This window comes from Geotrypetes seraphini, chromosome 5 (genome assembly GCF_902459505.1).
Source record: "Geotrypetes seraphini chromosome 5, aGeoSer1.1, whole genome shotgun sequence".
Classification (NCBI taxonomy): Eukaryota; Metazoa; Chordata; class Amphibia; order Gymnophiona; family Dermophiidae; genus Geotrypetes; species Geotrypetes seraphini.
In genome coordinates this window covers 94,674,773-94,688,533 of record NC_047088.1, presented here as the reverse complement: position 1 = coordinate 94,688,533, position 13,761 = coordinate 94,674,773, and the positions used below count along the sequence as shown (strand labels likewise).

General features: G+C 46.9%; 1 protein-coding gene across 1 annotated transcript in view; it reads right to left on the bottom strand.

The window, feature by feature from the left end:
- LOC117360249 overlaps positions 1–13,761 on the bottom strand; it is a 48,334-nt gene that overhangs the window by 18,735 nt on the left and 15,838 nt on the right. Inside the window, exons 4-6 of the mRNA XM_033943899.1 lie at positions 6,863–6,917; positions 4,615–4,755; positions 1,477–1,637 (exon numbers count right to left, since the gene is read on the bottom strand). Coding sequence (XP_033799790.1) covers positions 1,477–1,637; positions 4,615–4,755; positions 6,863–6,917 — 357 coding nt within the window. The remainder of the gene's footprint in view (positions 1–1,476; positions 1,638–4,614; positions 4,756–6,862; positions 6,918–13,761) is intronic.

The following is a 13,761-nucleotide window of genomic DNA, read 5'->3' as shown; positions in this document are numbered from 1 at the left end:
GATAAGGAGCTCAGTCTTGGACATGGACATGTTTTAGATGGCAGTGAGCCATCCAGGTATTGATGTCAGACAAGCAGGTTGAAACCAGGGACTGAATGTATGTTATTTCATGTGTAAAGAGAGAGATCTACGAGTCATTAGCTTAAAGGTGATACTGAAAACCAAGGGAGAAGATTGGAGCACCAAGGGAAGCAGAACTCTGTTACATATAAAAGCACTAGAGCCTTGTTTTTATCAGCCAAAAGAACAAACTAATTTTATACCACAAGGCTGTGAATACGCTGGCACTTTTGCTGTTCTCCTGAAGTACAATTATTAGGTCTCCCCATTTGGTCTTGGATTCAAAGTCTTAACACACGCTGCAGCCTCCTGTACTGAGTCAAACATGTGGGGGGTGACCCTTGTGTAGTATCTTCAAACACGCCAGGTACAGGAGACTAAAACAATTGTTCTGCATGACCAATTTGGAGCAGATAGGAGCAAAGCCTATTCACGTGGTGGCAACATTTGCCAAGTAATCCTGAAAGCATAGTATGCACTTATTATTGTACTCCAGCAATTTCCCAGCTCACAATGCCTTGAGAATGGAGGTTTTGTGTGTGTAATTCAGAATCTTTTGAATAACCACTCGTGTATAGCACTTCTGATCTCTTCTGGGCCCATCCCAATGGGCCCTCTTGATTCTCAGTTGACCCACCATCAGGATCCATTTCTCCATAAACGTGGGAAGCTCACTATCCTTAAGAGATTTGGTTAGATTATTCCTTCTCCATTTTCCAGATTGTCTACCTTAGTTTCTAATGATTGTAGCAACTTCAAAAGTCTGAGTTTATTGTTAATAAGAGCCTCTACATCATCTTTCACATTGCCCACCTTCTGTTGAAGTAAAAACTTCAAATTTATGTTCCATTGTTTCCAACTTGTCTAAAATTAACTGAAGTCACTTGCTGCACCTCCAATGTTAAAATATAGATTAATCCATGAAGCTTCAGGAATAGTGAATTTGCTACCTCACTGCAATTCCCCTCAGCATTTTTCGTTATGGCCCTACTCTTTAAAACTCGCTCCCACTATCCCTTCCCTGTAAATCCTCTCTTAGAAACGTTAAAATTCTGATTAAGACCTGGCTGTCCAGCAGGCTTTCCTGGGATTATCTGGGCAGTTTCTTGCTGCTGTCTGCCTCTATTTCCTTATCCCCCACCCTCAGGATTTATACCATTGTACTGTTGTATGCCAGTGTGAATGACACTGTCCTATCATGTTATTGTAATTCTTTTCTGTTAATGTACTTTTTAGATTGTACACTGCCTTGTTCTGTTTTGCTGTAAAAAGTGGTTTAGCAAGTTCAAAATAAATAAATACATACATAATATCTTCTTCTCTTTCCTCATCAGCACTATTAGCCATTTATCATTGTCTGACATCTCTCCCCCCTAAATTTGCATGTGTGACACTTGGTGATCTGTGCCCCAGTACCTGTCTGTCACTCTCTGTTCCTGCTTCATCAGCTTTACTCAGGTAAAAATGCATTTTATCCCCATGCTGCTCGTTCAGCCTTTCCACAATGTTCAGGGTTCGCTTGCAAAGAGCCTGTCCCATCGGGTCAAAGAAGACAAAGATCAAGTCACAGAGTTCTCCTGAGAGAGAGAGAAAAACATGAGACCAGACAGCTCTAGGAGGAGAGAGAAAGAATTTGGGGATTTCTTTAAGTGGCAATAAAGTTCTATTATATTAACACAGAACTCAACAAGTCTTGGCACCAGATCGCCATGGCAACTAGACCAGTGATCTTCAACATGTCTCCCCCCCCCACCCAAAAGTCCTCCACTGAGGCCTTCAAACAGTTGACTGAAATGCTCTTCAAATCCTGTAAATGCGTTAATTTCAATCTTGCTCACTTGATATAGTAACTGCAAACAATCTCTTACTCGGTTATCTCATTTATGGAATTTGTTACTGTTGACAATGTAAAATAAAAAGTTAATTTTTAAAATATATCCTTGAAGTATTGCAGAATTAATATTTTTAATATTTAATACCCAGTGTAAACAAGCAGGTCAAGGTGATTTACAAAATTAGTAGTATGTGGAAGCTTGAAATCTTTGGTGGCCCTTTGAACTCTCTCATATTCACACTGTGGCCATTTACATGAAAAAGGTTGAAGACCACTGACTTAGACACTGAACCTTGGTGCCTGGGATTTCATAGCCTCTTCCCCTGCCAATTTTTATTATTATTATTTTGCAGATGTGCCTCAAAAACTATATCTAGCAAGCAGATCAGAGGGAAGCAGCAACACAAATCAAACATGAAGCAATAGCAGTGTAGTGAGCCACAGAAAGAACAAGGCAAAGCTAAAAAATCAGAGGTGGTAGATTTTATTGGAGGACTTGACATGGCCCATATTTTAACATATGCCTCTGTTGGGAGTCAAAAATGTGTAACAGCTGTATCAGTCCAACAGTTACAGTAGCAAAGTATCCTGTATCTGCCAAAAACATGAGTTATGTCTAATGTGACCATTTATTTTTTCATCAAAACGGGACATCTATTAAGATTCAGTCCCGCCCCCAATCCCACCCTAGCCCCACCCCCAGCCTAGCCCCGCCCACAATTTCTTCCATTCATTTTCATGTACACACAATATCTTATTAATTCATAATGGTAAACATAAAATATTTTTAAAACCCCACAAAGCACACTGTACCCTTCCTCCAGTAGTGTCGGCAGCCACAGCACGCTAAACAGGCTGCTTCGCGGCTTTCTTCTGCCGGTGAGTCCCTCTGCCATGTCACTGATGACATCATCAGTGACGCTTCACTGGCAGGAGAAAGCCGCGAAGCAGCCTGTTTAGTGTGCTGCGGCTGCCAACGCTACTGGAGGGAGATTTGCTGCTCGGTTATCTCGCTGGGAGGGTCGGAAGGGTTCGCTTGGGGGGGGGAGAGATAGGAGGGTCAGTGGGGCCCGAGCGATGATGTTGCCGCTGCCAAATCCAGGCTGCGATCCCCAGTCCCGTTGTCCCCAATCACAGCTTCGGGAGGCCCTGTGTGAAAACGGGACATTTTGGCGTCCCGAAGCTGTGAGTGGTGACAATGGGACAGGGGATTTGAAAAAGGGACTGTCCCGTTCAAAACGGGACATATGGTCACCTTAGTTATGTCAGATCCTCCAAAAGAAAGAAAATGCAACTTGAAATCACACAGAGCTTCCTTCTACATGTTTTTATCATGCTAGAGAATGACACTGGGACAAAATTTTCCTTGTCCCCACAGGAACTCATTTTCCCATCTCGACAAGTTCTTTTCCAGTCCCTGCCCCATTCCTGCAAGCTCTATCCTCATCTGACAAGCCTCAAACACTTTAAAATCATAAGTGTTTGAGGCTTGAGCGGTTAAAGCAGAGCTTACAGGAATGGGGAAGGAACAGGAGATGACGACAACTCACAGGGATGGAACGGGAAATTGAGTTCATGCGGGAACATATTTGTCCCCATGTCATCCTCTATATCAATGTTTTTCAGCCGCCGGTGCACAGGGCCAACACATGCATCAGGCCCGAGACGGTGTTCTTCAACCGCCGGTCCGTAGTGCAATCGATGCGGCGTTATCTTCTGGCCGGCTCCCTCTTCCTCACTGCCGCAGTGCTCCAAGCCACAGGCAGTGACATCCTACATCTAAACCTGGTGCTTTCTCTCTGACGTCGCAACATCAGAGGGAAGGCTTCCAGATGAGGTGTGGTTTTGTGGACTGCGTCAGTGTGGAAGAGGGAGCTGGCCTAAGATAACACAGGGGGGCAGCATAAAACGGCCAGGCGGGAGCAGGCCAGAAGGTAAGGCACAGCATGGAGGGAGGGAGGTAGACAACAAAGGTAGGGGGGAATGATTTTATTTTTGGATTTAGTGATTGAATTGTGTCAATTTTGAGAATTTACCTCTGCTGTCTGTATTTTGCACTGTTCAGGAAGAAATGCATTTGTTTCTTTTTCTCTGAGGTTGTACTGCATGCAGTCTTGTATCTTAGGGTTTATTTGTATATAGATTAGTACTTTTGGTTTTTGATCCCATATTTGCAAAGGGGTTATCTGTGTTCTGGTAGCAATGAATATTGAGAAGCATAAAGTGTACTTTGTGTAGTTTAATTTTGTGGTTAACCATTATGTGTTGTTAATAAGATTATATTGTGTGTATATTTGAAAAATGAATAGAAAAAACAGTGTTACAATTAGTACTATTATGGGAGCAGGGTCTGGGGCGGAGATTGGATGGGGCCCACAACTTTGCCCAGTGTTCTTCAACCGCCGGTCCACAAAATAATTCTTTTATTTCCGCTGGTCCATAGGTGTAAAAAGGTTGAAGAACACTGCTCTATATCATAACCAACATTGACAGACGAGCCCCATAAAACTGGGGTTGATGGGCATCCTTTCCCCATCAAGTCACTCACTAAGTTGTATAATCGTATATGCTTCCTTAATACTCCTTGAAGAAAGAATCCCTTAGTATCCCATTCTCCAGTACTCATTAACCAACCTGGGGATCAAATAACATTTCCGATACCTCCTGGGAGAGGAGATTAGCTTCCCCTAGGCCTTATATCTTCATCATGAGTCACTCACCAAACCAGAGCAGAGCTTTGTCCACATCAAAGGGGTATTTCATGTCTCCATCCACTAGGCCTGGAGTGTCCACAAAAGTCACAAGGCTGAATTTCTTCTGCTTGGAGGTGGAGATCTCTGTGGTCAGGTATTCCGATACACCTAAAGCACAAAAGGAAGGGAGGGAACAAACATCCCACAATTCACACTATTGCTTATAGTATTTGGTAAGAAAAAAAACAAAGCAAAACCTCAGGGCATTAGAGGATCTTCAGTTGAGGTGAATGCTATTAGGAAGAAAAGGGTTTGGATTCTGGGAAGAAAAGGGCTAGCCATTGGATTCTGGGAAGAAAAGGGCTAGCCATAACCAGGAGCTGAAGCTGAATTGTGGCTCCCTCTTCCCAGAATGCACCAACATTCCCTGCTTTTGAGACTTCACTGATCTCTACTGCCCCGCCAGCTCACTGTGCAACTGCTGCCACTTCTATTATGCTCTGTAAGTTAAGTGTAGAAGCATGGGCACTTCCATTTCTCCTATATCTACCCATCCCATAAACTCCATCTTCAGGCATGCCTCCATTTTGCTAAAGTCAGCATGTGTGAAATCAAGTACAGTACTCAGATTTGTGTGTCTGCACTGGGCTCTGAAAATGAAAAGGGCAGCTCAAGACAAGTATGCATATATAAGACAGATTGGATAGATCATGCAAATCTATCTGCTGTCATTTACTGTGTTACTATGGAGCTCTATGTTCAGCTGTGCAAACTCATAGAAGGGTTATCAGCTGTTCAGGGAACTGAACAGTAGTGGTGGAGAAGGGAGCAGGGGACTGAAATCTAATTGTTAGAGCAGCAGGCTGAGAACAAGAGAAGTCAGGGTTTTCCCTACAGCTGTTCCTAATGACCCTGAGCAGGTCACTTCACCTATCACTGTCTTAGGTAAAAAGTCCTTGGAGGAAGGAGCAGGGTAAAACCTATTTCCACTTGCATTGAACTCTGGTTTATAAAAGCAATATTTTAAACCTAAAATTCAAATCCTGACTCAAGTAGCATGTTTAAGGGATGTGAGAAGCAGCGGCGGCAGCAGCAGCTGTGGCAGATGGTACTGAGAGCAGGTACAAAAAAACAGACAGTCAGTAGGAACTAGAGAATGACACAGTGGATGTTACCCGCAGCTAGCCGCGGGTAACCCGCCAAAACGGTGGAGGGGAGAAAGGTGCTCACTGCAGGCATGGGGACAAGGCCATCCACCGCCCCTTGAAGCACTGAATGGCCTTGTCCCCATAGTTAAGAGAATGAATGCGCGCGGCCCCCTCCCTCCTTCCTACCTACTCGAATCTATCTATCTCCCTTCCTCCCCCTTACCTTCGTGGTGCGTTTTAAGGTTTGATTAGCTTGTTGAAAGCCACTGGAGTGTACATGCAGTCGCGTGCGTGTGTGGGCAGAAGCTTCTCTTCTGACACAACTTCCAGTTACATCAGAGGAGAAGCTTCCACCCACACACGCACGCGACTGCACGAACACTCCGGCGGCTTTCAATAAGCTAATCAAACCTTAAAACGCACCACGAAGGTAAGGGGGAGGAAGGGAGATAGATAGATTCGGGTAGGTAGGAAGGAGGGAGGGGGCCGCGCGCAAGGTAAGGGGAAGGGAGGGAGATGCACAGACCGCGTGAGGGGTGCCAAAGGGCAGTGAGGTGGCGAGAGGGAAGGGTGGATGCTGTGGGGACGGAGACGTGAAAGGGACGAGGCAGTGAAGGGAATGGCGGGGATGGGGTGGTGAAGGGGACAGTGGTCCGGTGACGGGGACAGATTTTTTTCCCCCCGTGTCATTCTCTAGTAGGAACACAGAACAAGAAGGTGATATGGAAGTAGGGATGGGGGAAAATTCTTTAAAAATTGATTTCTATTTTCCATGTCTGAACAATCTAGATAAAAGTCTTAAGTATGTAATTGTGGCTACACTCTGAAGTAACCAAAATATTTTTGGGGAGAAACTAAAGTCTCTTTATATGTAGAGAGGGATGGTCCTGTTAGAGACTTAAGGGGGAATCATCAATACTGCAGGGTTTTGGGATCTGAAGGAGTTAATGTGGCTACTTAAGATCAACGATATGAAACTGCACCAGTATGAGTGGCTTCTCCTGTCCTGGGCAGCCACTATCCCAGGGGTTCTCCATCTCCTTAAAGGAGCTTCAGACACATCTGGGAATTATTCAATCTTTTTTGCTCCCTGCTCAATTTAAAAAGTATAGGGGATGAAATCTTACCTTCAAAGTTCTGTAGGGGCTTGAAGTGAGGGTACAGGTGCAGTGTGGCATTACCCTAGCAGACAGATGCAGTGTGATTAGAAACTGGCAACCCCTCTAAAAACAAACAAACAAAAAAAAAACCCGTGCATGTTCATTCACTGCTACTAATAAACCAGCTTTATAGGGGCTTTTTAAAATCTGCCATTGGCTTATAGCCTCCCCTCAGTCCATCTCTAGAGGCCACTCACCATGTCTAACCCACCCCCTAGAACACTGACTATCAGTGATATGTAATACAGATACAAGCCCCCAAAGAAGCAGATTAACTCATTCCTGCTGCATAAATGCCAAGTTAGAACTAAACTAAACTAAACTAAACCTTAGGTTTGTATACCGCACCATCTCCGCGTGCACAGAGCTCGGCACGGTTTACAGAGGTTGAGAGGAAAGGAACTACAAGGAAAGGATATAGGAGAGGGACTGAGGAGATAGAGGGGGATAGGATACTAGAGCACGGGAGGTGATTAGGTTTTTGAAAAGAGCCAAGTTTTCAAGTGTTTGCGGAAGGATTGGAAGGAGCTAGAATTTCTGAGCGGGGATGTAAGGTTGTTCCAGAGTTCTGTGGTTCTAAAGGGGAGGGATGTTCCAAGTTTTCCTGCGCGGGATATACCTTTTATAGAAGGGAAAGATAGTTTCAGTTTTTGGGAGGATCTAGTCGAGAGCGGGTTTGAGGAGTTCCAGAAGAGTGGGATAACAGGAGGAAGGACGCCATGTAGAATCTTGAAGGCTATGCAGGCACATTTATAGAGGACTCTGGAGTAAACTGGGAGCCAGTGAAGCTTGGAGAGGAGTGGGGAAACGTGGTCGAACTTGCCTTTTGCGAAGATAAGCTTGGCCGCGGCGTTTTGAATTAGCTGAAGTCTATGGAGGTTTTTCTTTGTCAGGCTTATATAGATGGAGTTGCAGTAGTCCAGTCTAGAAAGGATGGTGGATTGAACGAGGATGGCGAAATGAGAGTGATGAAAGCAGGATCTTACTTTCCTCAACATATGGAGGCTAAAGAAGCATTTTTTTACTAGGGAGTTGAGGTGATCGTTGAAGGAGAGAGAGGAATCTAAGATGATGCCAAGGACTTTGCTTGAGAACTCAAGCTGAAGAGTGGGGCCGGAAGATAGAGGGATGGAGGTGGGTAAATGGTCTAAGGTTGGGCCGAGCCAAAGTAGTTTGGTTTTGGATTCATTCAGTTTCATTTGTACAGATTGGGCCCAGGATTGGAGGTTCATAATACATGTGGAAATGTTCTCAGCGAGGTTCGAGAGGTTCGAGTCGGTTTCGAGGAGGATGAGGATGTCATCGGCGTAGGAGTAGAGAGTTTCTAGTGGGGATAAATGAAGGAGTTTCAGAGAGGACATGTAGATGTTGAAAAGGATAGGGGAGAGGGGTGAGCCTTGAGGGACTCCACATTTTGGCTTCCAGGCGGGGGATGAGGAACCGTTAGTGTTAACGGTGTAGGAGCGGAAGCGTAGGAATTTCGAGAACCAATCCAGAACTGTGGAGCTTATGCCTATTTCGGAGAGTTGGAAGAGTAGGATGTCGTGGTGAACGACATCGAAGGCTGCGGAGAGGTCGAATTGAAGAAGAACAGCAAATTTGTTGCGAGAATGGAGTTGTTGCACCTTAGAAATTAGTGAGGCCAAGAGGGATTCGGTGCTAAAGTTGGGTCTGAAGCCGAATTGGTGGGGTAGGAGGATAGAGAATCGTTCTAGGTAGGATGAGAGTTGGGTGGATATGATGGATTCTAATAGCTTGGTTAGGAGAGGGATATTTGCTATAGGCCGGTAATTTGATGGAATGGAGGGATCGAGGTCGGCCTTTTTCAGTAGAGGGGACAGTGAAATGTGTCCCATGTCGGGGGAGAAAAGGCCTGATGTTAGGGCAGAGTTTATAAGTTCGGTGAGGGAAGCAATGGCCTGTGTAGGGATATTCTCGAATAGGTAGGAGGGGAAAGGATCCAAAATGCACTTGCAAGTTTTTAGTTTGAGACAGAGTTTGGAGACTTGCGGTTCAGAGACAAGCTCGAAGGTGGTCCAGGATCTGTCGGCAGGAATGGATACCGGTAAGGTATAGTTGGGAACAGTAGAGGTCAGGGAATTGTAGGAGACTGAGGGGGGGAAGGAGCATCTTAGGGTGGTAATCTTTTCATTAAAGAAATTTGCAAGGGCCTCGGCTGATAGAGATGGCGGAAGCAAAGACGGGTCCTTTTTTGTAGTTAGGGAGCGCCAGATGTTGAACAGCGCACTGATTTGGTTGTTGGATCTGGAGATCTTGTCTCCAAAGAAGTTTTTCCTGGCTTTTTTTAATGTTGAATTGTAAAATTTAATATTAGCCCTCCAGGTCTGTCTATCAGAGGGGGATTTGGATTTTTTCCATTTGCGCTCCAAAGCGCGACACTTCTGTTTCAATTCTCTGTGAAGGGGTAGGTACCAGGGGGCCTTTCGGGGATAGGAGATGGTTTTGGTGGTTAATGGGGCAAGGGAGTGGTAGGTGGACTCGGAGAGGATGGTCCAGTTGTGCCAATGTGATTCGGGGTCTATAGGTCTAGGGTTGGAGGAGAGTTTGTTGAGAAATTTGGACCAGAATAGGTTGCTCGAGGTTTTTTTGCGGTAGGTTATGGAATGAGAGGAGTGGGGTGGGGAGTCAAGATGTGACATGAAGACGGGGAGACAGGTAGTCCCTAAGAAGTGGTCTGACCAAGGGACTTGTTCCCAGCGAGTGTCGTCGGTTGAGGTTTTGAAGGTGGTAAGATCAATGAAGGTGGTGAAGTCTAGAGTATGCCCTTTTTCGTGGGTTTGGGATGGGGTGGGTGAGGGAAAGCCAAGAGAGGTAAGGAAGTTGTTGAATTCGGATGTATCACTGTTATTTGTATCGTCGAGGTGGAGATTGATATCACCAACAATCAGAAGTCTTTGGAATTTAAGGAAGGCATTTGTTATGGTCTCATAGACGAGATTTGAAGATTTTGCCCAAGGGGTGGGTGGCCGGTATAGTAATAGGATGCCCAATGGGTGGGTGCGGAGTTCGTCATTGACTGAAGCAAGCAAATATTCTAGAGGAGGATGGGTGCCCGTCTCAAGGAGCTGGACGTCGAAGAAAGATTTGTAGAGGAGTGCCAGGCCACCACCTTTTCGATTGGGTCTGGGAGAAAAGAGGCCTTGGTAACCGTGGGGGAGGAGTTCGTTTTGTGTGAATAGGTCGTCTTTGGCGATCCATGTTTCTGTGATGCACAGAAATCCAGGGTCGAGCTCGTCTAGAAGGTCTTTCAAGATTTGGGTCTTGTTGCACGCGGATCTGGCGTTGCAATAAAGTGTCGGGACTGGGGTGAGAGAGTCCGGGACAGTGTTGAGAAGATTGGCAGGGGGTAGGGTCTTTAGGGAATCTTGGTTGACTTTTCGGGGGTTTTTCTTGGGAGGGGAATTTCTGGTGCGTATCAGTGTGGGGATTCTGAGTCCGGGGCAGATGGTATTGGTGTTTGCGGGGTCGAGTAGGTTGGGGGAGGGAGGTTTCAGACAGAGGGAAGGATAGAGGGGTGAGCAGAGTAGGAGGAGAAGGATCCAGAAGGATGGATTCATGGTGGGGTGGTTGGTGTGTGAGAGTCTGCAGCAAGGGGGAGTAGAGTTTGGGTTGAGGAGGGAGCAGGGGAACTTGAATTGAGCTTACTAAATACGGGGCCGAGAGAGGGGAGGAGAGCCTTTTTTTTTTGGGGACTAAAGGGGCTAGTGAGGACAATTGGCGGCTAAGCGCTTTCCGTGTGGTGCTTAGAGCGGAGAGACTTGGGGCAATAAATAAGTAATGGGGATTGCACAGTTAAGATATATAAGTAGCCCAGGATGTGCTAGGGGAATGGGGCAACTGAAGTGAGAGACTGGTAAAAGAGCCGTTGGCAGAGAGTACAATATGGTGCAGAAACTGAGCAAAAAACTGGTAAAAGTTTGGCGTCAAAGCAGGAGCAAATACAATAGTAAAATATGGTACAGAAAATAGGGGTATAAACAATGGTAAGCTTTGACAACGGGCAGAATCCGGGTTGGGTAAGGGGAGCTGAGAGTTTGGAGGTCTTCAGTGGACCTTGATAGGTGGGGTGAGGCAGAGAGGAGCCAGAGCTTGCTAGTACAGTCTTGCAGGGGCTTCGGCAGCTCTTGGGTGGGCTGTGGGGCAAAGTTCCTAGTGAAAAGCAGGTCCGCACGCTCCTGCAGGAGTGGCGTCGGGTGGAGGAAGGAGGAACAAGATGGAGGAAGCTTCCTCCTTCCTCTACCTTGGAGGCGCTGGAGCGAAGAAAGAAGAAAAACTTTCGTCGGCCCGCTGTGGGCTGGAGAGAGGCCGGGTCACGCTGGCTTTAGCAGCCCTCGGATGGGCTGGAGAGAAGCAGGCTCGCAAAGTCTGCAGGGCAGGGCAAATCCTTCCTGCTCGAGTGGCGTCGGGTGGAGGAGGGAGGAACAAGATGGAGGAAGCTTCCTCCTTCCTCTGCCTTGGAGGCGCTGGTGCGAAGAAAGAAGAAAAACTTTCGTCGGCCCGCTGTGGGCTGGAGAGAGGCCGGGTCACGCTGGCTTTAGCAGCCCTCGGATGGGCTGGAGAGAAGCAGGCTCGCAAAGTCTGCAGGGCAGGGCAAATCCTTCCTGCTCGAGTGGCGTCGGGTGGAGGAAGGAGGAACAAGATGGAGGAAGCTTCCTCCTTCCTCTGCCTTATGACCTTAGGAGTCTTTGGGTATCAAATGGTCTTTAAAATAACAAGTGGACTAAAGTAAAATGTTCATGCCGTTGCTCCAAATCTATAGCACTGCAAAACAACTCAGCCATGCAGTGAGAGAAAACTTAAGTCAGGAAAGCAAGTACACATTACCCCCCCTCCACTACCACCTCTTCAAGATTATTAAAAATTTGATTAATCGCTTAATCAAAATTCTAAGCAATGTACATAATTAAAATTACAACTTATGAGGGAACTATACACGCAACTTAGACTTGACACACGGACATACGCTACGAAAGGGAAAGAAATACAATTGTTGATAGAAAGTAAGACAAATAAGGAATAAACAACAGGGACAACTATAGTTGGTATACGGTGATATGCAGGCTCGCTAATGGGCTACAATAAGTGACTTCAGAGATTCTTCCAACCACTGTACTGACCCTGCAGCAGGAGTTAGAAAGTTCTAATGTATACACAAAAGGAATTTTCCTTCAACTACATACAATTGTGTCTATCTAGATCAGGGGTGCCCAACACGTCGATCGCGATCGACCGGTCGATCGGGAAGACAACGCCAGTCGATCTCGTGTTGCCGTTCCAATCGGCCGGCCGATCAGCCTTCCTCTCCCCAAGGTTCCCCACCGGAATCTCCCCAAGGTTCCCCACGCACACTCATTCTTGCTGCGCCCTTCCTGCCCGACTGCCAGAACCCGTCGTCCGACTGGGGAATGATGTCACTTCCTTCGGGAGAAGGCGGGAGGGAGGTCTAGGGAAGTCACGACCCTTGAGAGCTGAGCGCCGGCTGCCCCTGGCGGAATTGACAAGCCAGACTGGAGAAAGGCGGTCGGGAGCAGGAGGTGCTCTGCCCAAAATGCCGGAGCTGCTGCTGCTGCTCTGACGTCTTGAGCCTGAAAATGGGAAGTTGAGTGTCGTGCTAAAAAGAGACTGGAACGGCTCTCATGGAAGACTGGCTTTTTTTCTTTTCTTTTCCTCGGCCCTGGGGATCCAGAGATTTGGGCCTGCAGAAGCCTCACGCTGACCAGCATTCCTCTCCCTGACATCAATTCTTACATCGGAGAGGAATTTCTGGGCCAGCCAATCGCTGCCTGGCTGGCCCGGAACTTCCTCTCCGACATCAGAATTGAAGGGGAGCAGAATGCTGGTCAGTGCAAGGCTTCTGCATGCAGAGCTTGGGGGGCGGTGGCTTGGAGGCCTGTTCCTCGGTGGCGACGGCAAACCTAGTGGCTTGGGGGAGGGCAGGGAGAAAGAAACAAAGGGGGCAAGCAGGGAGACAAAAAGAAAGTGGGCATGGAGAGAGAGAGAGAAAGAAAGAACAGGAGGCAGGGAAAAAGAAAGAAAAAATTGGGGGAGAGAATGAGGTATGGAAGAGAGAAAGCATATAGGAGGCTGAAAGAAGGAGTGGGCTGAAATCAGAAGATGTCAGAAGAAGTGCAGCCAGAGTGAAGTGAGAAGAAGTCAGAAGAAGAAAGTGCAACCAGAGACTCATGAAATCACCAAACAAAAGTAGGAAAAGCACAGTTACTTACCGTAACAGGTGTTATCCAGGGACAGCAGGCATATATTCTCACATGTGGGTGACGTCATCTACGGAGCCCCGATGCGGAAGCATTTTCAAGCAAACTTGATTGAAGATTTAAGTTTGCTCTGCTGCTCCACGCATGCATGCCTTCCTGCTCCACTAGGGGGTGCATCCCCTCGTGGTCTCCAGTTCACTTAACTAGCCAAGAAGCCAACCTCGAGGAGGTGGGTGGGTTGTGAGACTATATGCCTGCTGTCCCTGGATAACACCTGTTACGGTAAGTAACTGTGCTTTATCCCAGGACAAGCAGGCATGATATTCTCACATGTGGGTGACCTCCAAGCTTACTGAAGAGGGATGGAGGGAAGTTGGCAATTTAAGCAAATAGATTTCGCAATACCGATTGGCCGAACCGGCCATCGCTTCTGGACAGGGAGTCCAGACAGTAGTGGGAGGTGAAGGTATGAACCGAAGACCACGTGGCAGCCTTGCAGATTTCCTCAATAGGTGTGGACCTGAGGAAGGCTACGGAGGCTGCCATCGCTCGGACTTTGTGTCCCGTTACTCGACCATGCAGCGCGAGACCAGTCTGAGCGTAGCAAAAGGAGATGCAATCGGCCAACCAGTT